The sequence below is a fragment of the Oncorhynchus clarkii genome, chromosome 16 (assembly GCF_045791955.1).
Source record: "Oncorhynchus clarkii lewisi isolate Uvic-CL-2024 chromosome 16, UVic_Ocla_1.0, whole genome shotgun sequence".
NCBI classification, from domain to species: Eukaryota; Metazoa; Chordata; class Actinopteri; order Salmoniformes; family Salmonidae; genus Oncorhynchus; species Oncorhynchus clarkii.
In genome coordinates this window covers 36,126,438-36,149,473 of record NC_092162.1, presented here as the reverse complement: position 1 = coordinate 36,149,473, position 23,036 = coordinate 36,126,438, and the positions used below count along the sequence as shown (strand labels likewise).

At 42.6% G+C, this 23,036-nt stretch overlaps 1 protein-coding gene across 3 annotated transcripts in view; it reads right to left on the bottom strand.

The window, feature by feature from the left end:
* The window catches only part of LOC139368351 (ubiquitin conjugation factor E4 B-like), a 96,603-nt gene that overhangs the window by 61,684 nt on the left and 11,883 nt on the right, over nt 1–23,036 (bottom strand). For 2 of the 3 annotated variants that reach the window (XM_071107121.1, XM_071107122.1), the window contains 3 exons: nt 10,242–10,329; nt 1,666–1,813; nt 1,159–1,384 (listed from right to left, as the gene is read on the bottom strand). In XM_071107121.1, coding sequence (XP_070963222.1) covers nt 1,159–1,384; nt 1,666–1,813; nt 10,242–10,329 — 462 coding nt within the window. Of the gene's footprint in view, nt 1–1,158; nt 1,385–1,665; nt 1,814–10,241; nt 10,333–23,036 lie in introns of all 3 variants that reach the window. The other variant, XM_071107120.1, reaches the window with a different exon arrangement.

The window sequence follows — 23,036 nt, the reverse complement described above, 5'->3', positions numbered from 1 at the left end:
ATTGGGACACATCCCAAGTGTCTAGTGGCACATTTCAGGAAGTGGCATGCAGCACAAGAGAGTACATTTCAATTCTAACTTGGTGGAAAGGGGCTTTACTTCTCATTTCATTTGACAGCGTTTGCAACCACATTTCAATCTACAGAGCAAGCTTTTCAGTTCATACTCTAATCCAATCGTGTTAGGGGGGGGGGGGGGGGGTATATCGTGTGCAGCGGAGGCTGGAGGAGGATTCATGTTTTAGGAAGGTAGCTTGTTGCACACAGGTGGTTGAGGAAGTACCTAGACGGAATCCGGGCAGCTTGTCGGACAGCTGCTCTGGGGGAGGTGGGCAGCAGAGAGAGGGGCATGGAGCTGGGCGGTTGAGGACTGGGGGAGGGAAGGATAACTGACTGGGGGGTGGTTGGTAGTCTTGGGGCTGGGGCCTGGGACAGGGCGATGGGCAGTACTGGGAAACATGCAGGGACAGGGCCAGGGACAGAGTGGGGCAAGGGGGGATGGAGAGCCCGCAGGGAGAGGTGACAGAGTAGGGCCGGTAGCGCTGGGAGACGGGCAGGGGTGCGGAGAGAGAGAGCCTAGAGGGGTTGGCCATGGTAGGGGGACTTGGGGCTACCATTGGATGTGTGGAGGTGGGTAGAGATGGAGAGGTCATCCTGGATGGGTTAAAAGCCAGTGGGTGTGGACTACACCCGTATAGGCTGTGGACAACATGGCAAAACAAAGGGGTTATATAAAACTTAATGAAGAACACAGAACGATACCATGACTGTGCCAGTTTAAAAAAAACACAACACTTCCTATTGAGTAGCCCTCAATTACAAGAAAGGGCACAATTCAATCTGTCAATTTCAATATAGGAATTCCATTAGACACTATTTTCAATGGATTCCATCAGGGTGTCTTTTACAATTTCTAATCAGAGATCGAGTTAAATGGCACTGGTTGAATTTGAACAACCGTATGTGCAAATGGTAAATTTAGGCTGCGCTCCAAATGGCACCCTATTCTCTATACAGTGTACTACTTTTGACCATAGCTCTATGGGAGCTAGTCAAAAGTAGGGGAGCTCTATAGCGAATATAATGCCATTTGGGACACAGTCCTACTGTATTTACCCAGGACTGGGGGCTAGTTGTGGGGTCATTGGGGCATACTTGCCTGGACAGAGAGCTGGCCCCAAATGAGCTTGCACAGGTGGCCATGGGACTGCCGCCCTGGCTAGAGGGCTGAACCAGCGTCAGGTGGCGGTCGGGAGATTTGGCAGCAGCAATAGGCTGGGACGTGGAAGTCAGGCTGGCGAAGGGATTGTGGATGTGCGACATGCTGGACATCATGAGAACCTCCATCAGGATCTGGCCAATCAGGTCTTTGAAGTCAGAGTAGACTGGGAGGAGGAAGAGAAATAGCACACACACTTCATTTGTGACTTGTCATTGCAGTACAATGTACAATAGTATACATGAGACAAAAAAACTATTCGCATTTCAATTTAATACAAATATTTTCTTCAAATTTCAACAGAAACATTGGGTTAGAGGAGATACATTTTTTTTTACAGCTATTGCATTCAGATGCCAATATCCTAAAGCACTAATCTAGGACTTTTCTGCAAAAAGCTATACAATTCAAGAAAATCATATCAAATTTCCTGCATCTTTGCCCTACCGTCTTTGGGGCTGCTCTGGTGGAACTCTGCGGCAAGCGAGGGGAGAAAGATGACATCTCTGTCCTGCTCCTTCCAGGAGACACGCAGGATCTTACAGATGAGCTGCAGAGCCTGCTCTTCAGAGACATCTGAGGTTTCAGCGGATTCCTGGGACAGGCACACCCATGGAAAGTTAGAAGTTAGCTAGAGCGGACAATGCTGCTCAAGTGACAGGTGGACCTGCGGTCATGTTGAGTGTATTGATAGGAGGGAAAAAAAATAAAAATATATATATATTTTTTTAATCGACATTTACATGCCCTTGGGTAAATGCAGGGGGATCAGGGTTCAATGTGTGAAATGAAGGCCACGAGGTCGACATGTGAACTTGAAAAAACAAAGTGATGAACAACAGCAGTGAGTTTATTTTTTCTTCTGAGATTCAATTCAAATTCATTTAGAAAAATAAGGTCTACATTCAATAAAAGGTAGTAATAACAAATATGACTAATTACAAAAAAAACTGTAATCGACCTAACAGTCGAAGCATTATATTTCTCTATCAACGTTAAGAGATTCTAATTAAATTTCATTATGGAATATAAATCCGACATTCAATAAGGTAGCACTAACAATCAGACAACTAATTTGGATTTACATCAACCAAGTGACAGTCCATTCATCTTAAATCAAACTATTGGGGTTAGCACACTGGACAGAGCTGTTGTCTGGAGATCACAGTAGGGCAGGGCCTATCAATGTTCACGTTAAGGACCTTGGACAGAGAAATAGACTTCATTTAAACATGTCGTTAACTTTTTCATAGATCTTCACCATTTCCACATTTTGTTACGTTACAGCCTTATTCTACAATGGGTTAAATAAAAAATGTTCCTCAATCTACACACAATAAACCATAATGACAAAGCAAAAACAGTTTTTTAGAAATGTTAACAAAAAGTAATCAGACCCTTCGCTATCAGACTTGACATTGAGATCAGGTGCATCCTGTTTCCTTTGATTATCCTTGAGATATTTCTACAACTTGATTGGAGTTCACCTGTGGTAAATTAAATTGATTGGGAAAGGGGGACACCTGTCAATATAAGGTCCCACAGTTGACAGTGCAAGTCAGATCAGAAACCAAGCCATGAGGTTGAAGGAATTATCCGTAGAGCTGAGACAGGATTTTGTTGAGGAACAGATCTGGGGAAGGGTACCAAAACATTTCCAAGAACACAGTGGCCTTCAACATTCTTAAATGGAAGAAGTTTTGAACCACCAAGACTCTTCCGATTGTCACTCTGACAGAGATCCAGAGTTCCTCTGTGGAGATGGGAGAACTTTCCAGAAGGATAACCATCTCGGCAGCACTCCACCAAATCAGGCCTTTATGGTAGAGTGGCCAGAAGGAAGCCACTCCTCAGTAAAAAGGCATGTGACAGTCCTCTTTGAGTTTGCCAAAAGACACCTAAAGGACTCTCCAACCATGAAAAAAAAGTCTCTGGTCTGATGAAACCAAGATTAAACTATTTGGCCTGAATGCCAAGCGTCACATTTGGAGGAAACCTGGCACCCTCCCTATGGTGAAGCATTGTGGTGACAGCATCATGCTCTGGGGACTGGGAAACAAGGGACTGGGAGACAAGTCCGGATCGAGGGAAAGATGAACAGAGCAAAGTCCTGAATGTCCTCGAGTGGCCCAGCCAGACCCCAGACTTGAACCCGATCAAACATCTCTGGAGAGACCTGAAACGAGCGGTGCAGCTACGCTCCGCATCCAACCTGACAGAGCTTGAGGGGATATGCAGAGAAGAATGGGAGAAACTCCCCAAATACAGGTGTCAAGCTTGTAGCGTCATACCGAAGAAGACTTGATGCTGTAATCGCTGCCAAAGGTGCTTCAACAAAGTACTGATTAAAGGGTCTGAATACTTATGTAAATGTGAAAATTCATTCATTTTAGAATAAGGCTGTAACGTAACAAAATGAGGCAAAAGTCAAGAGGTCTGAATACTTTCTGAATGCACTGTATATTTACCAGTAAGATATGATCCAATTAATGAGTTCAACCATCTTACACAATTGAAAGCATGGAAATATAATGCCTTTGAATTAATTAGAAGTAAAACTCCCTCGATGAATGAGCCTGTTTCTGCAAAGCAAGTTTGGTGAATTTAGGAAATATTTTTGACAGAAAAACACCACCCTTTTAAAGAATTCAGAGTGAATGATAGCTCCAAAGAATGCCAAGGGTTAGATCTGAGCTCGTTCAGATGAGAAATCAGGCCTGGGGCAAGCAAGGAAAACATTTTCAGACAATTGAGAAACATATGTACTATCTAAAAAAAAAGAAGAAAAAAAACTACTGTTTAAGATCTCTTGGACTGCTGGTGATCCTCTTCTTACCTGCTTAAGCAAGTTGTCTGACACTGGCATAACTGAGAAGGGGATAAGTGACGTTTAAAAATAATTTTATCTCTGCCGGCTTTTAATTTGAGAGAAACAGCGGCTTTTGACAGTCAAATCGACTGCTCTTCCATCTACCAGCCTCTCAACGGTTAACACGTCAACTCATAGTAAATTGCTGAAATGAAAACAGATTCACCATCTGCTGTGCTAGATGAAATGCTTGATCCAATTTCCCCCCGACTGCTGAATCATTAACCCATATTTTTGAGCTGACGATTATATCTAGTACTATCCCCAGGTTTGGAAGCCGGCCCACTACCCCATCACAAAAGTGGTGACCATTGTGACCCAAATACATTTAAAAATAATAATAATTAAAATCACCCTAACATTCCTAGCTAAAATATTAGAATCCTTGATTAATTCTCAGCTAAGATCTTTCTGATCTTTGAAATGTATTCTAAATGTACATCAGTCGAGTTTAGACAAGGTCATAGCACTATCTCTGCGGCATCCCTAGTACAAATGTGGTTACTTGTATGGATAAAAAGCAACATTGTGCTGCCCTCTTCATGGACCTTTCGATATGGTTGATCACACACTGCTAATTCAGAGGCTTTCCTCAATTGGCCTAGACCAGGCTGCATGTGGTTAAAAAACTGGTTAAAAAACTGGTTAAAAAATTTGATGACATATAACTCAATGTGGATCTACTGATGGTGTTAAATCAGGATTCTTGGATATTATGATAGGTGTCCCCCAGGGGTCAATTTTGGGTCCTGTATTTTTTTTTACTGTTTACATTAACAATATTATCTTGTCTGTAAAAAAAAATTGTAGCTCGCAATTGTATGCTAATGATACTGTTGTGTATGCTATTTCCCCACCGGTTGACCAGGCTCCATCTGAACTACAGTCGGTCTTCATTGTACAACAAAATAATTCTATTGACCTGAAATTAGTATTGAATGCAGGTAAAACTAAGTACATGTTCTCTAGAGCGCATAAAAATAACTCATGATTTAAGCATATGTACTTTGGTTGGTGTCCATATTGATCGTGTCCCTGCTTTCAAGTATCTGAGCAACTGGACAGATGAAAAGGTGTCTTTTAAAAAGCCTATTGAGGAGTTAAGCTGAGAATAAAAACAGGCTTCTTCTATAGAAATAGGTCCTGCCTCTCAATAAATAGTAGAAAGCAGATTAGGAATGTCGGCGTTCCTATCGGTCCTAGATTATGGCTACATCCTCTATATGAACGCAGCTTCTACTTCATTAAAGCCGTTAGATGCCGTTTATCATAGGGCACTGCGCTTAATTACGGGTGACAGTTTTAGCACTCATTTCGCATTCGCTACCAGAAAGTTGGTTTGCCCTCTGAGGTCACGTAGGTTGATACATCGCTATTTATAATTTTTTTATAAATCCCTTTTACAAAAAGTCCCACTTTACCTAACATCACTACTAAACTTTAGACATAGGAGTTATCACACCTGGTCTCAGGGATGGCTAACTCTGGAAATTCCTTTGGTCCCTACTGAATTTGAGGTAAATCAGCTTTTAGTTTTTTTGCACCTTATTTGTGGAACACTCTTCAAAATGTAGTGAAATGTGATGTTTTGGTGCCTCCAGGCCAATTCAGAACACTGATTGAGGACCTTTTTACTGATAAATGTCTGTTTATGACTTTTTATTTTTATATTTTGTTCTGTAACTCATCTGTAAAAAGAGACCTTGGTCTCAGTATGACTCCTTGATGAAATAAAGGTTAAATAAAAAGACATTGATCAAGCCATGCTCAAACACAGAGCCAGTTGATCAAGGTCCGGTTGAGAAGCTCAGATATATGCTCTAATCTGGAGCCCTATTAAACAACCTGATCTCAAAACCTGAATACATTTGCTGCAAATGTGGCATACGTCCATGCCTGTACATTTTACCAAAATTACACAAACCTAAAACACAAGGCAATTATCCAGGCAGACCAGAGGTTGCTATATGCACAATGCTAGAGCCATTGTCGAACTTCGTAGATTCTAATTAAATCTCATGTGCAAGCATTGACATGTGTGAAAGACTATCGACTTAAACAAGATCAAGATCTAAACAAGATCTCACCAATAACGGGTTTAACAGAAGACTTGTTTGGTCACAGATGTCGAGTCTATACACCAGCTGGCAGTCCTAGCTCACTATTTGAGAGACTGACATACTAACAAATACCCACCCAAAAACTTTATTCTACAGCTGGATGAATATGTTTTGACGTATAACTCCTTCAGGTTTGATGATGAATTCTACCTCCAAACGAATGGAACGTCGATGGGCTCCACATTCGCTCCAAGCTATGCTAACCTTTATGTGGGTCATTTTGAGGAACTTTTTGTTAATAATGAAAACTAAAATCAATTTTTGAATAAAGTCTTGAAGTGGTATCGATATATTGACAACATTTTTTGCATATGGGAAGGAACAGAAAAAGAGCTGTCAGACTTTATGGCATTACTCAATGACATTAACCCCAATCTCAAATTCACTATTGAATGTGACACTAAACGTGTTCATTACCTCAATATGTGGATTGAGAAATCAAATGGAACCCTGTTTACAACTCTATATAGAAAAAAAATGGACAGAAATACTCTATTACAGGGGGACAGCTTCCATCCGGAGCCATTAAAGAGAGGACTTCCAAGAAGCCAGTTTTTCAGACTGCGCCGTATACACACCACTCCATAGAGGACTATCTAGAAAAAGCAGCGGAGATGCATGCACACTAGGATTCTAAGAAGAGGCTACTCTCCACAATGTGTGGATGAAGCTCTTAATTTGGCATTGGGGGAAACACAAGATGAACTGCAACAAAAAAGACCTGCTAAAAGCTAAAGAACAATCCTTAATGTTCACAACTACATATACTTTGAACTCACGAAAAGTTTGAGATGCTGTCAAGAAACACTGGCATATTTCATCATCGGATCCAGCTGGCTGAATTAAAAAATTCAGCACTTATTGTATATAGGAGGTCGCAATTTACGCGATAAATAGGGTCATGCCAACTGCCAGCCACAAAATAAAATCAGCCAGGCTTTTTTACGCTCTCTTCCGAATGGTAGCTATAAATGCAGAGGTAGCGTGCAGTTTGAATATTTCTGCCACCCACACACAGGAAAACAGTTCCAAATAAATGACATTATTACGTGCTCCAACACCCATGTTATCGACATCATTAAATGTCCATGTGGGCTGTGCTATGTTGGTAAAACCTCTCGCTCTCTCAAACAGAGAACTGGGATTATCCAGTCGCAGTACATTTGAATGACCTGAAGCATGACATTTCTACCTTTAGATTTTGTGGCATAGAGAAAGTTAAGATATCAGACAGGGGAGTGATATTAATAATACTAGTAAAAGAGAATGTCTTGGGATTTTCACCCTCCAGACATTAGTTCCTAAAGGTCTTAATGATGAAATGCCTATGTATGTTATGTTGTGAACGTGAAATTTGTCCCTATTTCAGATTAATCTACGTTTTTCTTTTGCTGAACACAATGATTTATGAAAACTTTCTTGGTAGGTCGATGTCCTCATTGTGGTTTTACAGATGTGTTTAATAGGTTATGTACACACTTTATTCTAATATTTATGAAATGCATATTGTGATATATGGTAGAAAATGTGTTTTTCCTCGACTCCAACCCCATTCGATGAGTGGAACGGACGTGGTGGGGCTTGGTCTACATAAGGGTGCTAATTTTTAAATAACTCAAAAGCTCTAACGAAGGCCGTGAGGCCAATACTTAAAGCTTAATAAAGAGCAGTGACACTATTAAAAGCAGTGTGAGGTCAGTCCTATTTTATTCGACTGTTACCATGCCACATAATCCAAGACAAGCTACATCTAAATATTTTTTTCGAAAATACAAAGTTCACAATTCCCAAATTATTTGGAGTTGTACCTGTGGATGTATTTCAAGGCCTACCTTCAAACTCAGTACCTCTTTGCTTGACATCATGGGAAAATCAAAATAAATCAGCCAAGACCTCAGAAAACAAATCTAGACCTCCACAAGTCTGGTTCATCCTTGGGAGCAATTTCTAAATGCTTGAAGGTATCACGTTCATCTGTACAAACAATAGTACGCAAGTATAAACACCATGGGACCACGCAGCCGTCATACCACTCAGGAAGGAGACGCGTTCTGACTCCTATAGATGAACGTACTTTGGTGCAAAATGTGCAAATCAATCCCAGAACAGCAGCAAAGGACCTGAAGATGCTGGAGGAAAGAGGTACAAAAGTATCTATATCCACAGTAAAACGAGTCCTATGTCGACAAAACCTGAAAGGCCGCTCAGCAAGGAAGAAGCCACTCCTCCAAAACCGCCACAAAAAAAGCCAGACCACGGTTTGCAACTGCACATGGGGACGAAAATCGTACTTTTTGGAGAAATGTCCTCTGGTCTGATGAAACAAAAATAGAACGGTTTGGCCATAATGACCATCATTATGTTTGGAGGAAAAAGGGGGATGCTTGCAAGCCGAAGAACGCCATCCCAACCGTGAAACACAGGGGTGGCAGCATCATATTGTGCGGGTGCTTTGCTGCAGGAGGGACTGGTGCAATGAATCATCTGAGCGTGAAACGTCAACCAGAATTATTGTAGAGCACTCAATTGATTCACTTTATATGTGTGCGTTGTATTGACCTGCTCCCTTATTAATAAGTGATTAAAGATTTAGTTTAAGTATAACTCTGACTTGTGTGATAAGTTTGCCTCTCCTCATTTGATAGTGAAGAAATTAACCACCACAGCATCCTGACGGGTTGCATCACTGCCTGGTATGACCACTGCTCGGCCTCCGACCGCAAGGCACCACAGAGGGTAGTGCGTACGGCCCAGTACATCTTCGGGGCCAAGCTTCTTGCCATCCAGGACCTCTATACCAGGCAGTGTCAGAGGAAAGCCCTAAAATTGTCAGAGACTCCAGCCACCCTAGTCAGACTGTTCTCTCTGCTACCGCACGGAAAGCGTAACCGGAGCGCCAAGTCGAGGTTCAAGAGGCTTATACAGCTTCTACCCCCAAGCCATAAGACTCATGAACAGATATTCAAATGGCTATCCAGACTATTTGCATTTCCACTCCGAGATAGCTAACCGTATGCTTTAACTTGAAATGAAAATGACAGACTAAATTAGAAACTTGTAATATCTGAAAATTTTGCTAGCTAGTCTCTTACATGGATGGACGCCAAGAAAGCCATTGGTCAACTGCAAACCATACAGAATGCTGCAGCACAGGTACTGACCAAGACCAGATGAAGAGCACACATTACACTGGTTTTATGGTCTCCACACTGGCTGCCAGATTTTCTATTGTTCTTAAAGAAATCCTAGACTGTGCACCCCAATATATGTCAGACATGCTTTTAAGTTATGTACCCAGTAGGTCACTCAGGTCCTCTGGCATTGTCCTTTTAACTATCCCAAAGCCTAGGACCAAGAGGCATGGAGGCAGCGTCTGGAATAGCCTGCCAGAGAAGTTGATGGGACCAAAACTGTGGACACATTTAAAAAAAGAGATCTTAAAACCTTTTTAGCTTTGCTTTCCTTGGGGTGCTTTTAAGTCTTTCAGTTTGTCATTTTATATTTTTTTTTTATCGTATTTTTGTTGTGCAGTAAATACTTCAGCTTTAATTATTGTTTTTTTCCTGTGAACATTGTGTTAGATTACATGTTGGAAATGTGCTGTATAAATACTGCTTGATGTGATTTAGCCTCGTTATTGTTATCTATTGTGTCACTACTTTCTACTTTTATTTGCACATTTTCTTAACTTTACACTGTTGGTAAAGGGCTCATAAGTAAGCATTTACGGTAAAGCCTACATCTGTTGTATTGACATGTGACAAACACAACATGTATTTGATTTGGAGTACATGAATCCCCAGCTCATTTGGTCCAAAGTATTGATATAGCAACTCGCACCAAAAGAGAAAAAGAGTTCTGTTATCTCCCATTCATTTGGCAGACCCTTTTCATGATAGAGGCTGCGTCTGAAGGCTCTGGTCAAAAGTAATGCGCAATATAGGGAATAGAGGGTGCCATTTTGAATACAGCCAAAGAGCGACTGATCAAAGTACATACCGGAAGGAAGAGGGTGGATTGGGAGCCCTGCCTACCTTTTCAGCCAGGTTCCTCCTCTCCCTGCGGTCATTGTCCTCCACCTCCATGTTCTCTATCCCTGAGTCCACATCCACTTGGGATATGCTGCTGGGCCACAGAGAGAGGGGGGGGGGAGCAACATGGTCAATGAATTCATCCCTGCATCAAATCACAGTAACAGGCTATCAACACAAAAGGACACACACAGTGGTGAAGAACAGTTAAATGCAGCGGGTGGCCGTCTTATCGCAACACTTGCCGTCATTTTATGTTACATTTAGAGGTTATATACTGTGCAAAGTATTCACACCCCTTGACTTTTTCCACAAGAATCTCAAATAAATAAATAAATATTTTATAACACTTTTTTTTGTTACTTCATGATTCCATATTTCATAGTTTTAATGTCTTCACTATTACTCTTCAATGTAGAAAATAGTCAAAAATAAAGAAAAGCCCTTTAATGAGTAGGTGTTCTAAAACTTTTGACCTGTAGTGTATTTTCCTAAGTATGTGAGAGTTGGGTGATTCCCTTGTTGGCTCTTGAATCAGGTCCACCAGCACCAATGACGAACGCCCTAATCCAGGGATAACCAACTAGATTGTCCAATCTTGACTGGTACTGAATATTTATACCCCCCTCCAAGGAGGCGGAGTCAACTCCTTGCACATCTAGACAGACAATACATCTGTTGTTCCTGAGTATTAAATGGCGCCGGAGAGGATTGCTGTCATTTCATGGGTTCTTGACCAACCGTGTTATTGTGTTATCGCATTTTTTACAACTTATTTTGTACATAATGCTGCTGCTACTGTCTCTGATGACCGCAAAGGGCTTCTGGAAATCAGAACAGCGATTACTCACCTTGAACCGGATGAAGAATCTCTTTAAATGAGTTGGACGAGAGCGATTTACTTCAGACACCCAAAGAGGCCCTCATCCCAGTCATTCGCTGGAGAAAGAGACGGAAAATAAATCGCGGAAAGAGATCGGGGTGCCTTGTGAGGACCCGCCGATGAGTGGCTAATTTTCCCTTGCCATCCGTACTACTTGCCAACGCACAATCGCTGGAAAATAAATTGGACGAGCTTAATGCAAGTATATCCTACCATCTGGACAATACCGTAATATATTGTGTTTTACCGAGTGGTGGCTGAACGACGACGTGATCAACTCACAGCTGGCTTGTTACACACTGCATCGGCAGGATAGAACAGCAGCCTCTGGTAAGACAAAGGGTGGCGGTCTATGTATATTTGTAAACAGCTGTTGCACGATATCTAAGGAAGTGTCGAGGTTTTGATCACATGAGGAAGAATATCTTATGATAAGCTGTAGACCACACTATCTACCGAGAGAGTAGCCGTCTGCATACCACCACAGACCGATGTGGGCACTAAGACCGCACTCAATGAGCTCTAAGCAAACAGGAAAATGCTCATCCAGAGGCGGCGCCGGGGACTTTAATGCAGGGAAACTTAAATCTGTTTTACCAAATTCCGATAAGTAGGTTAAAATGTTCATACCAGAAGGGAAATATATATATATATATATATTTTGACCACATTTACTCTTCACACAGAGATGCGTACAAAGCTCTCCCTCGCCTTACATTTGGCAACTCGGACCATAATTATATCCTCCTGATTCCTGCTTACAAGCAAAAATTAAAGCAGGACTTGGTCTAAAAAATAAAAAAAAAGTGGCCAGATGAAGCAGATCCTAAGCTACAGGACTGAATTGCTAGTACAGACTGGAATATGTTCCGGGATTCCTCCGATTAAATTGAGAACACCACATCAGTTACTGGCTTCCTCAATGATTACGTCGTCCACACATTACCTACGTCGTCCACACAAAATCCGCACTGAGCTAAAGGGAAGAGCTGCCACTTTCAAGGACTTGGACTCTGACCCGGAAGTTTATAAGAAATCCCGCTTTGTCCTCCGGCGAATCATCAATCAGGCAAAGCGTCAATACAAGACTAAGACCGAATCGCTTGCTGCCCAGTGAAACGAGCCTACCAGACGAGCTAAGTCACTTCTATGCTCGCTTCGAGGCAAGTAACAATGAAAAATGCATGAGAGCACCAGCTGTTCCAGATGACTGTGTGATCACGCTCTCCGCAGCCGATGTCAGTAAGATCTTTAAACAGGTCATCATTAACAAGGCCACAGGGCCAGAGGGATTACCTGGACGTGTAGTCCCAGCATGCGCTGAACAACTGGAAAGAGTCTTCACTGACATTGTTCAACCTCGCCCTGTCTGAGTCTGTAATATCAACATGTTTCAAGCAGACCACCATAGTCCCTGTGTCCAAGAACACTAAGGAAACCTGCCTAAATGACTACTGACCCGTAACACTCACATCTGTAGCCATGAAGTGCTTTGAAAAACTGGTCATGGCCCAGTCCCCTCCTGTACTCCCTGTTCACTAATGACTGCACGGCCAGGCAAGACTCCAACACCATCATTAAGTTTGCCCGATGACACAACAGTGGTAGGCCTGATTACCGACAATGACGAGACAGCATATAGGCAGGTAGTCAGAGACCTGGCCGTGTGGTGCCAGGACAACAACCTCTCCCTCAACGCGATCAAGACTAAGGAGATGATTGTGGACTACAGGAAAAGGAGACCCAAGCATGCCCCCATTGTCATCGACAGGGCTGTAGTGGAGCAGGTTGAGAGCTTCAAGTTCCTTGGTGTCCACATCGCCAACAAACTAACATGGTCCAAGCACACCAAGAGTTGTGAAGAGGGTACGACAAAACCTATTCCCCCTCAGGAGACAGAAAAGATTTGGCATGGGTCCCCAGATCCTCAAAAAGGTTCTACAGCTGCACTGGTTGCATCACTGCCTGGTATGGCAACTGCCCGGCCTCCGACCGCAAGGCACTAGAGGGTAGTGCATACGGCCCAGTGCATCACTGGGGCCAAGCTTCCTGCCATCCAGGACCTCTGTACCAGGCGGTGTCAGAGGAAGGGGCAAGTGGTACCAGAGCGCCATGTCTAGGTCCAAGAGGCTTCTAAACTGTTTCTACCCCCAAGCCATAAGACTACTGAACATCTAATCAAATGGCCACCCAGACCACTTGCATTGTCCCCCTCTTACACCGCTGCTACTGTTATTATTATCCATGCATAAGTCACTTTAATAACTCTACCCACATGTATACATTACCTCAATTACCTTGACGAACTGGTACCCCCTGTATTTAGCATCGCTATTGTTATTTTACTGCTGCTCTAATTAATTGTTACTTTATTTCAGGTATTTTTCAAAAAAATGCATTATTGGTTAAGGGCTTGTAAGTAAATGGTTCGCTAAGATCAACACCTGCTATATTCAGCACGTGACAATTACAATTTGATTCCTCTCACTGGTATAGTCACAGCCCTGCCTGATGCTAGAACCTTCGTGGGCATGGAAGTATGTGTTTGTGTAATAGGACAGTTCCTTCTCACTTCATATGACCTGACCTCGGCCGAATTCCCCACTTCTTTTTAATCCATGGCTGTCCTACCTTCAGGTGACTAAAAGCAGAATGTTGCCTTCTGCATCCATCAAGAGTCATGATATTTAACAAAGGTTAACATTCATGTTTGACAGAATGTAACATTTCTGCACTCCCTCGTCTCAGTCAGTAACTTTCCATACACCTAGTTCATAGCCATACTCCATTGACCCCAAAATACACATTCCTTATACAGTAATCAGTCAATTCTAGTCTGGTAACATGAATTACTATATTTCAAGCTAGGATCCAACAGTGTGTACTGACATGCGACCTAGTGGTTGTGTGTGTGTACTGACATGCGACCTAGTGGTTGTGTGTGTGTACTGACATGCGACCTAGTGGTTGTGTGTGTGTACTGACATGCGACCTAGTGGTTGTGTGTGTGTGTACTGACATGCGACCTAGTGGTTGTGTGTGTACTGACATGCGACCTAGTGGTTGTGTGTGTGTACTGACATGCGACCTAGTGGTTGTGTGTGTGTACTGACATGCGACCTAGTGGTTGTGTGTGTGTACTGACATGCGACCTAGTGGTTGTGTGTGTGTACTGACATGCGACCTAGTGGTTGTGTGTGTGTACTGACATGCGACCTAGTGGTTGTGTGTGTGTACTGACATGCGACCTAGTGGTTGTGTGTGTGTACTGACATGCGACCTAGTGGTTGTGTGTGTGTACTGACATGCGACCTAGTGGTTGTGTGTGTGTACTGACATGCGACCTACGTGGTTGTGTGTGTGTACTGACATGCGACCTACGTGGTTGTGTGTGTGTACTGACATGCGACCTACGTGGTTGTGTGTGTGTACTGACATGCGACCTACGTGGTTGTGTGTGTGTACTGACATGCGACCTACGTGGTTGTGTGTGTGTACTGACATGCGACCTACGTGGTTGTGTGTGTGTACTGACATGCGACCTACGTGGTTGTGTGTGTGTACTGACATGCGACCTACGTGGTTGTGTGTGTGTACTGACATGCGACCTAGTTGTTGTGTGTGTGTACCGACATGCGACCTAGTTGTTGTGTGTGTGTACCGACATGCGACCTAGTTGTTGTGTGTGTGTACCGACATGCGACCTAGTTGTTGTGTGTGTGTACCGACATGCGACCTAGTTGTTGTGTGTGTGTACCGACATGCGACCTAGTTGTTGTGTGTAGGTACTGACATGCGACCTAGTTGTTGTGTGTAGGTACTGACATGCGACCTAGTTGTTGTGTGTAGGTACTGACATGCGACCTAGTTGTTGTGTGTAGGTACCGACATGCGACCTAGTTGTTGTGTGTAGGTACCGACATGCGACCTAGTTGTTGTGTGTATGACATGACCTAGGTTGTTGTGTGTAGGTACTGACATGCGACCTAGGTGTTGTGTGTAGGTACTGACATGCGACCTAGGTGTTGTGTGTAGGTACTGACATGCGACCTAGTTGTTGTGTGTAGGTACTGACATGCGACCTAGTTGTTGTGTGTAGGTACTGACATGCGACCTAGGTGTTGTGTGTAGGTACTGACATGCGACCTAGGTGTTGTGTGTAGGTACTGACATGCGACCTAGTTGTTGTGTGTAGGTATTGACATGCGACCTAGTTGTTGTGTGTAGGTACTGACATGCGACCTAGTTGTTGTGTGTAGGTACTGACATGCGACCTACATGTTGTGTGTAGGTACTGACATGCATGTGTAACTGATAGATGCACACACACATGTTTTTAAATGTGCAGTGGGAAAGTAATCAGACCCCTTCCCTTTTTCCACATTGTTACAGCCTTATTGAACACAATGCCCCATAATGACAAAGCAAAAAACAGGTTTCTAGAAATGTTTGCAAATGTGTTCAAATTAAACAGAAGTACCTCATTTACATAAGTATTCAGACCCTTTGCTATGAGACTCGAAATTGAGCTCAGGTGCATCCTGTTTCCATTGATCATCCTTTAGATGTTTCGACAACTTGACTGAAGTCCACCTGTGGTAAATTCAATTGATTGGACATTATTCGGAAAGGCACACACCTGTCTATATAAGGTCCCATAGTTGACAGTCCATGTCAGAGCAAAAACCAAGCCATGAGGTTGAAGGAATTGTCTGTAGAGCTCTGAGACAGGATTTTCGGCAGCATTGAAGGTCCAAGAACACAGGGGCCTCCCTCAATCTTAAATGGAAGAAGCATGGAACCACCAAGACACTTCCTAGTGCTGACCGCCTGGGCAAACTGAGCAATTAGGGGAGAAGGGTCTTGGTCAGCAAAGTGACCAAGAACCCGATGGTCACTCAGGCAGAGATCCAGAATTCCTCTGTGGAGATGGGAGAACCTTCCAGAAGGACAATCATCTCTGCAGCACTCCACCAATCAGGTCTTTATGGTAGAGTGGCCAGACGAAAGCCACTCCTCAGTAAAAGGAACATGACAGCCAACTTGGAGTTTGCCAAAAGACACCTAAAGACTCCCAGACCATGATAAACAAGACTCTGGTCTGATGAAACCAAGATTGAACTCTTTGGCCGAAAGCCAAGCGTCACGTCTGGAGGAAACCTGGCACCATCCCTACGGTGAAGCATTGTGGTGGCAGCATCATGCTGTGGGGATGTTTTTTAGTGGCAGGGACTGGGAGACTAGTCAGGATCAAGGGAAAGATGAACAGAGCAAAGTACAGAGATCCTTGATGAAAAGCGCTCTGGAGCAGGTCAGGACCTCAGACCGGTGCGAAAGTTCACCTTCCAACAGGACAATGACCCTAAGCACACAACAAGACAACGCAGGAGTGGCTTCGGAACAAGTCTCTGAATGTCCTTGAGTGGTCCAGCCAGAGACCAGACTTGAACCAAGTCTAACATCTCTGGAGACTTGAAAATAGCTGCGCAGCAACGCTACCCATTCAACCTGTCACAGCATGAGAAGATCTGCAGAGAAGAATGGGAGAAACTCCACAAATACAGGTGTGCAAAGCTTGTAGCGTCATACACAAGAAGACTCGCTGCCGAAGAGTCTTCACAAAGTACCGAGGGTCTGAATACTTATGTAAGTGTGATATTTCAGTTTGTTCTTTTTAATAAATTTGCCACAATTTTTAAAAACCTGTTTTGACTTTGTCATTAGGGGGCATTGTGTGTAGACTGAGGAAAAAAACTATTTAATACATTTGAGAATAAGACTAACGTAAAAGAATGTGAAAAAAATTCATAGGGTCTGAATACTTTCCGAATGCACTAAGAGTAAAGTATTTTGTCTATAATGTTTTCTTCCATTGCGTCGGACCACCGTAAACTAGCTATTGCCATTTGCGTGAGCTAATGATGAACGTAATAAAAATAACACACGTAGCTTAAACTGACAGATTTTGATAGGGATTTTTTAAATGATGTTACTTGATTTATGCACGGACGAATCTACATGTTGAATTGCCACCATTCGGCGACACCCAGCAGTTGATTGCTTGCCTTCTACTGCTTTTAACTGTTTATCTGCTATGTTTTGTCCTTAAGACCTGCTATTACTGGAATGTTCAGGAAAACAAATCCTTAGGCCGCTTTTTTGCATTTAAATGCTTTCATGTTTTGTGCCATTCTGCTCATTTTACACACACAGTATATAGCTTTCGGGATTAGCTTTGACGTCATCGCGCAACAGACGTCATCAGAGCACGCAACAGAACAGTGTACCGTCTACACTCGGTTTGTTGTTTTATGAAATAGTTTTCATTAAATGCTTTTCATTATAGCTAAAGTTTTTATTGCTACAGATTCCGTGATGCGGTTAGCCTTCACAGCTGGGACTGCAAGTTTGTGTTCCGGATCCCTGTTAAGTAGGAGTTAGCTGCTAGCCGTCATGAAAATGGAGCAGGCTAATGCTAGCTGTGCAAGCCCACCTGTGTTGGTATCCACAGCTGGGCACAAAAGGTGCAAGCCGATTTCCACATAATCGCAAGATGATCGAACAGGGATTTGTCTGTCATAAACGCACCACCTTAGGGAAGAGATCCTCCAGCTGCTCGCTCGGCTGCGAGAAAAGCATAACCTTCTTTGTAAGTTCACCGACCTTGCTATAGCCCAGAAAAACCAAATCTCAGTTATAGCAAAGCTGTTGATGAGTAAGGCAGCATTGATCTGTCCCAATCCAACAGATGTTCAGCTCAACACAGATAAGATCCAATCCAGCTATCAAATAGCTTTGCCCCGCTTGAGACGGGCGTACCAGACCCAGGAGTCAGCACTGGAAGTATACTACTAGACAGTGCACGCCCAGTGGCACCTTCCCCCACAGCCACCACAGTTCAGCAGGTGACTCAAGACAGAAGGGTCTCAGGCCATCTTCCACCTTCCTGGGGTTTCCGAAGCCATACGCTGTTGCAGGTGCAAAGAGTCAGGCTAGCCTGCCTCAAACCCACCATCCCCCCTGCCTGAGGCAGTCCCATTCCACTCCCCCTCTTCCTCCCTCATCAGATTCCATCACGACCACCATCATTGTGGGTAGATCGATGGTGAGAGATTTTGGCCTGCCTATGGTCTGTGGAAATAATTTTAAAAATTTGGCACCCTTGTTTGCAGAGGGAAGAGAATAATTCTTGTTGGCCCCCTCGTGTTATTGAAAGGGTTCGGAACATTTTTCCAGCAACATCAAACTGTTTTAGAGACTGAAGGACAGGGTCTGGTAGTGCTCCAGTCCCAGCAACATCAACCTGTTTTAGAGACTGATAGACAGGGTCTGGAAGTGCTCCAGTCCCAGCAACATCAAACTGTTTTAGAGACTGAAGAACAGGGTCTGGTAGTGCTCCAGTCCCAGCAACATCAAACTGTTTTAGAGACTGAAGGACAGGGTCTGGTAGTGCTCCAGTTCTCCCTGTCAGAATAAGCAACAGAGGAAAGCATATCAACTCCTGTAGAAATGGAACTATGGTTATCGTGAGTAAACTAATTTATGTTCTTCTAACTCTGCCTTCTAGTGAGTTTATACAACATCCTACCATTCTGATAGATAAGAGTGTCAGAAAAAGTGGTTGTAACATTAATAACATCAATATATTGTTATGGTTGTTACGGTTGTTAAGAATTTGGCCCACAATTTGGCCCTCATTGAATAAGGCACTTTTAAAGGTTGTTAGAGCAATCACTCATAAATCCATTCTTGTGAATGACCTCATTACTGAGTGCAAAGTCGATTGCATGTTTCTCACTGAAACATGGCTGTTAGACTGTAGTGCCGCTCTTATTGAAGCCTCCCCATGGGATAACTAGCTTTTCACTCTACTGTATCAGAAAAAAGGAAAAGCCTTTCTGTTTTACTAATCCACTCCGCTATAAGACCATCTCATTTGGCAACTGTGGGTCTTTTGACCATCATGCCATACTGTTTACAAGTCAGCCACCAGTGCTGGCTCTATCCCTGTATAGGCCACCAAAGCAGTGGTGGTTGCATATTGTTATATCAATGTTGTTTTATGAAATAGAGAAAGGTTCTTAGGACCCACTCTCTCCCTTTGAGTTAACTGAGAGGAGTCTTTTGAAGCGTGGGCTGGCATCTGTCAAATAGGTGGTTTCCACTCTAGCTTCCTGCAGATAGTCTGGGCGTCAAGGGAAATGGGTTTTTCTACAGACAGCTTGAGCTGACAGTGGCTTGGTGATAAAAACCTAAAGTTGGCATTCCATAGACAAGATGTGGTTTGTGTGACCCGAGAGAGATAGCCTGGAAGAGTTTAGAACAATGCCTCATCTTCCTGGCATCTGGGAAACTAAGCCAGGTTGGGGGTAAAACACCATCCTTTGTAGATAACCAAGGTGGCTTAAGAGAGTTGGAACTAAGTCTGACTCAGCATTTTTAGGTCCTATACAACATCTGTTTTTTCCATTATCAGTTAGGCTCTAGGCTCAACGTCGACAGTTTCATTATTGCAATAATTAATCGATATTGAATAAAGATGATTGTTTGAAGAAATGACAAAGTCTCTCTCACTTGAATAGAATATTCCACCACATTTCTCTGAACAATTGTCCTTGAGAACTAGGATAAAATTATTCTGTTGGGTGATTTTAATATTCATGTTGACAAAGAGACTGACTCCAAGGCCATTGATTTTATGAATCTTTTGAGCACTATGGACTTTATCCAACATGTTACTGGGCCCAACCCTAACTTCAGCCATACTCTGGACCTGGTTATTACCAAGGAGCTTTCTATTGACATATCCTCTACTGTTGATGTTAGTTTAGCTGATCACCACGCTTTATTTACTACATTGTTGCCCACAGCCCAAGGTAACACTGAACAAACTATTTAGAAACGCTATCTTACCTCTGAAGTTGCTAAAGAGCTTTTTGTGTGTGTATAAATAATACACCATCACCTGTTCTACCTTCCCCATGATGATTTAGTTGATAACTTCAATATCAAATTAAGGGCAACCATTGATGCCATAGCTCCAGTAAGGTTGAAAAGGACACATCCAAACAGAGAGCCCTGTATAGGACACCAACGCACTGCCTTAACTGATTTCTCAGAACTATTGTACATTGTCCTTGAGAACTATGACAAAATCACAGATGAGTGAGTAAACAAAATCAACTAAAAACACATTTCAGAAAGGCAGAACGTCAGTGTTGCAGGTCCATTATGATATTCTGAGCAAGGCAACTTGGCATATAAGGCAATTAGAAATGCCAGATGGGCACATTTTTCTAACTTGATCATTAATAAATCTGAATCATTTGAGAGTGCTATTCAACCACAGATGGCCTGATAAATCCTACCCCCACAAGCCTGAACTTTACTCCACATCCAAATGTGATGAGTTTGCTGCATATTTCAGAGATAAGATAAAACATTAGGCTGGGTGCCAGTGAAGCAAGACCTGATGAGAAGTTTGATGTTATGTGACCTAGCCTACCACACAAAGGCACTATGGAGTTACTTTCCCTGTTTGAAACATGCTCAGGAAAGTGATATCACAACTTAAACCTTCGACCTGCCTTCTCGATCCTATCACCACCACCTTCAGAACAGCTTTAAATTGCATATTTGAAGAATTGCAAGCTATTGTTAAGCACTCCCTGCTCACAGGCACTCACTGCACTAAAAACTGCTATGGTGAAACCCCTTCTGAAGAAAAGTTAAATGGATTATTCAGCTCTTAGCAAGTGTCAGCCAATCTCCAAACTTCCATTCTTAAACTAAATTATGGAGAAATTGGTTTTCAAACAGCCAAATGTATATATATTTTTTAAGTTTTAAATTGTGCCCACCACAGCCTTAGTTAAAGTTGTAAATGACCTTAGAGCCAACAGATGCCAAACAGCTCTCTGTCCTTCTTCTCTTGGATTTAATCTCTAGTGACACCCCATCCCGTGAACGGGACCGTTGTCATCATCTGACACTAATTAGCATAATGCTACAGATATAAATATCCCTAGAAAATATTCCTATTTATGAAAATCACAAATGAATTTTCAAAATATGCTTTACAGCCAAAGCTAGACAAGCATTTGTGTAAGTTTATCGATAGCCAAGCATAGCATTTTGTCCAGCTAGCAGCAGGTAACTTGGTCACGGAAATCAGAAAAGCAATCAAATTAAATAGTTTACCTTTGATGAGCTTCGGATGTTTTCACTCACGAGACTCCCAGTTAGATAGCAAATGTTGCTTTTTTCCAAAAATATTATTTTTGTAGGCGAAATAGCTCCGTTTGTTCTTCACGTTTGGCTGAGAAATCGCCTGGAAATTGCAGTCACGAAAATATTCAAAATTAGCTCCATAATATCGACAGAAGCATGGCAAACGTTGTTTATAATTAATCTTCAAGGTGTTTTTCAAATATCTATTCGATAATATATCCATCGGGACAATTCGTTTTTCAGTAGGACCGATTGGAGTAATGGCTAACTCTGTATTTTATGCGAGAGTCACCCTGGGAGCCATCAGGTGACCACTTGCGCAATGTAGCCACTTACGGGTATTCTTCAACATAAATGCGTAAAACTACATCACAATGCTGTAGACACTTTGGGGAATACGGAGAAAGAGTAATCTGGTTGATAGCCCATTCACTGCTCAATAGGGACTCATTGGAATGCAGCGCTTTCAAAACAGGAAGCACTTCCGGATTGGATTTTTCTCAGGCTTTCGCCTGTAACATCAGTTCTGTTATACTCACAGACAATATTTTTACAGTTTTGGAAACTTTAGAGTGTTTTCTATCCTAAGCTGTCAATTATATGAATATTCTAGCATCTTGTCCTGATAAAATATCCCGTTTAAAACGGGAACGTTTTTTTCTTCTCCCAAAAATGAAAATACTGCCCCCTAGTCTTAAAAGGTATTCGACACTGTTGACCATTATGTCCTTCTGGACAGGCTGGAGAGGTGGGTTGACTTCTCCAGTCCAGTTCTAAATTGGTTTAGGACCCATTTAACCGGTCAAGAGTTTTTCCACCATTAGTGTCCATAACTCAGAAAATACATAACACATTGCGTTCCACATGGTTCGGTACAGTTCAGTAGGTTACCCATTGCAGCATTATCAGAAAGCACGGCATTGATTTTCACTGCTACGCAGATTATACACAACTTTGCATTTGTGTCACCAGAGGATTTTAGCTCCACAAATAAGACTATTAGTGATTTAAATACATGAATGGCTCACAACTTCCTCCAGCTAAATCAAGACAAGACCATGGTACTTATTATTGGATCCAAAGGACAGAGAAAGAATCTTCACACAGGAATGTGAACAAAATAGCCTTTTAGCACCTGAGGAACATTGCCACGGTGCGGCCGTTTCTATCTCAGGCTGAAAGACTCATCCATGCTTTTATTACAAGCAGGCTTGACTACTGTAATGCTCTTCTGTCTGGTCTACCGCAGAAAGCCATTGGTCAACTACAAAACATACAGAATGCTGCAGCACGGATAATGACTTTGACCAGACCGCACACATTACACCGTTTTTAAAGTCTCTGCACTGGCTGCCTGTGAGTTTTAGAATTGATTTTAATATTTTGTTTTTAAAGCAATCCACGATTGTACACCCCAATAGATGTGTATTTATTAGGGATCGCCATTAGCAGCTAGTCTTCCTGGGGTGCAAACACATTAAGGCACTTACATTACATGTAAAACAAAGTCTAACAAAAGCCCCCCCCAATGTTATCCATTTCTCAGAATGAATGTCCTCTACAAGCGTGCTGAAAGGCTTGTCAATTTGTTTACTCTAAAAATAGCATAGTATCAAACTAAGGGTTGTAACAGGCTGTTGGGTCGGCTATTTAAGCCAGTAAAGGGGGCTTCACTATTATTTGGT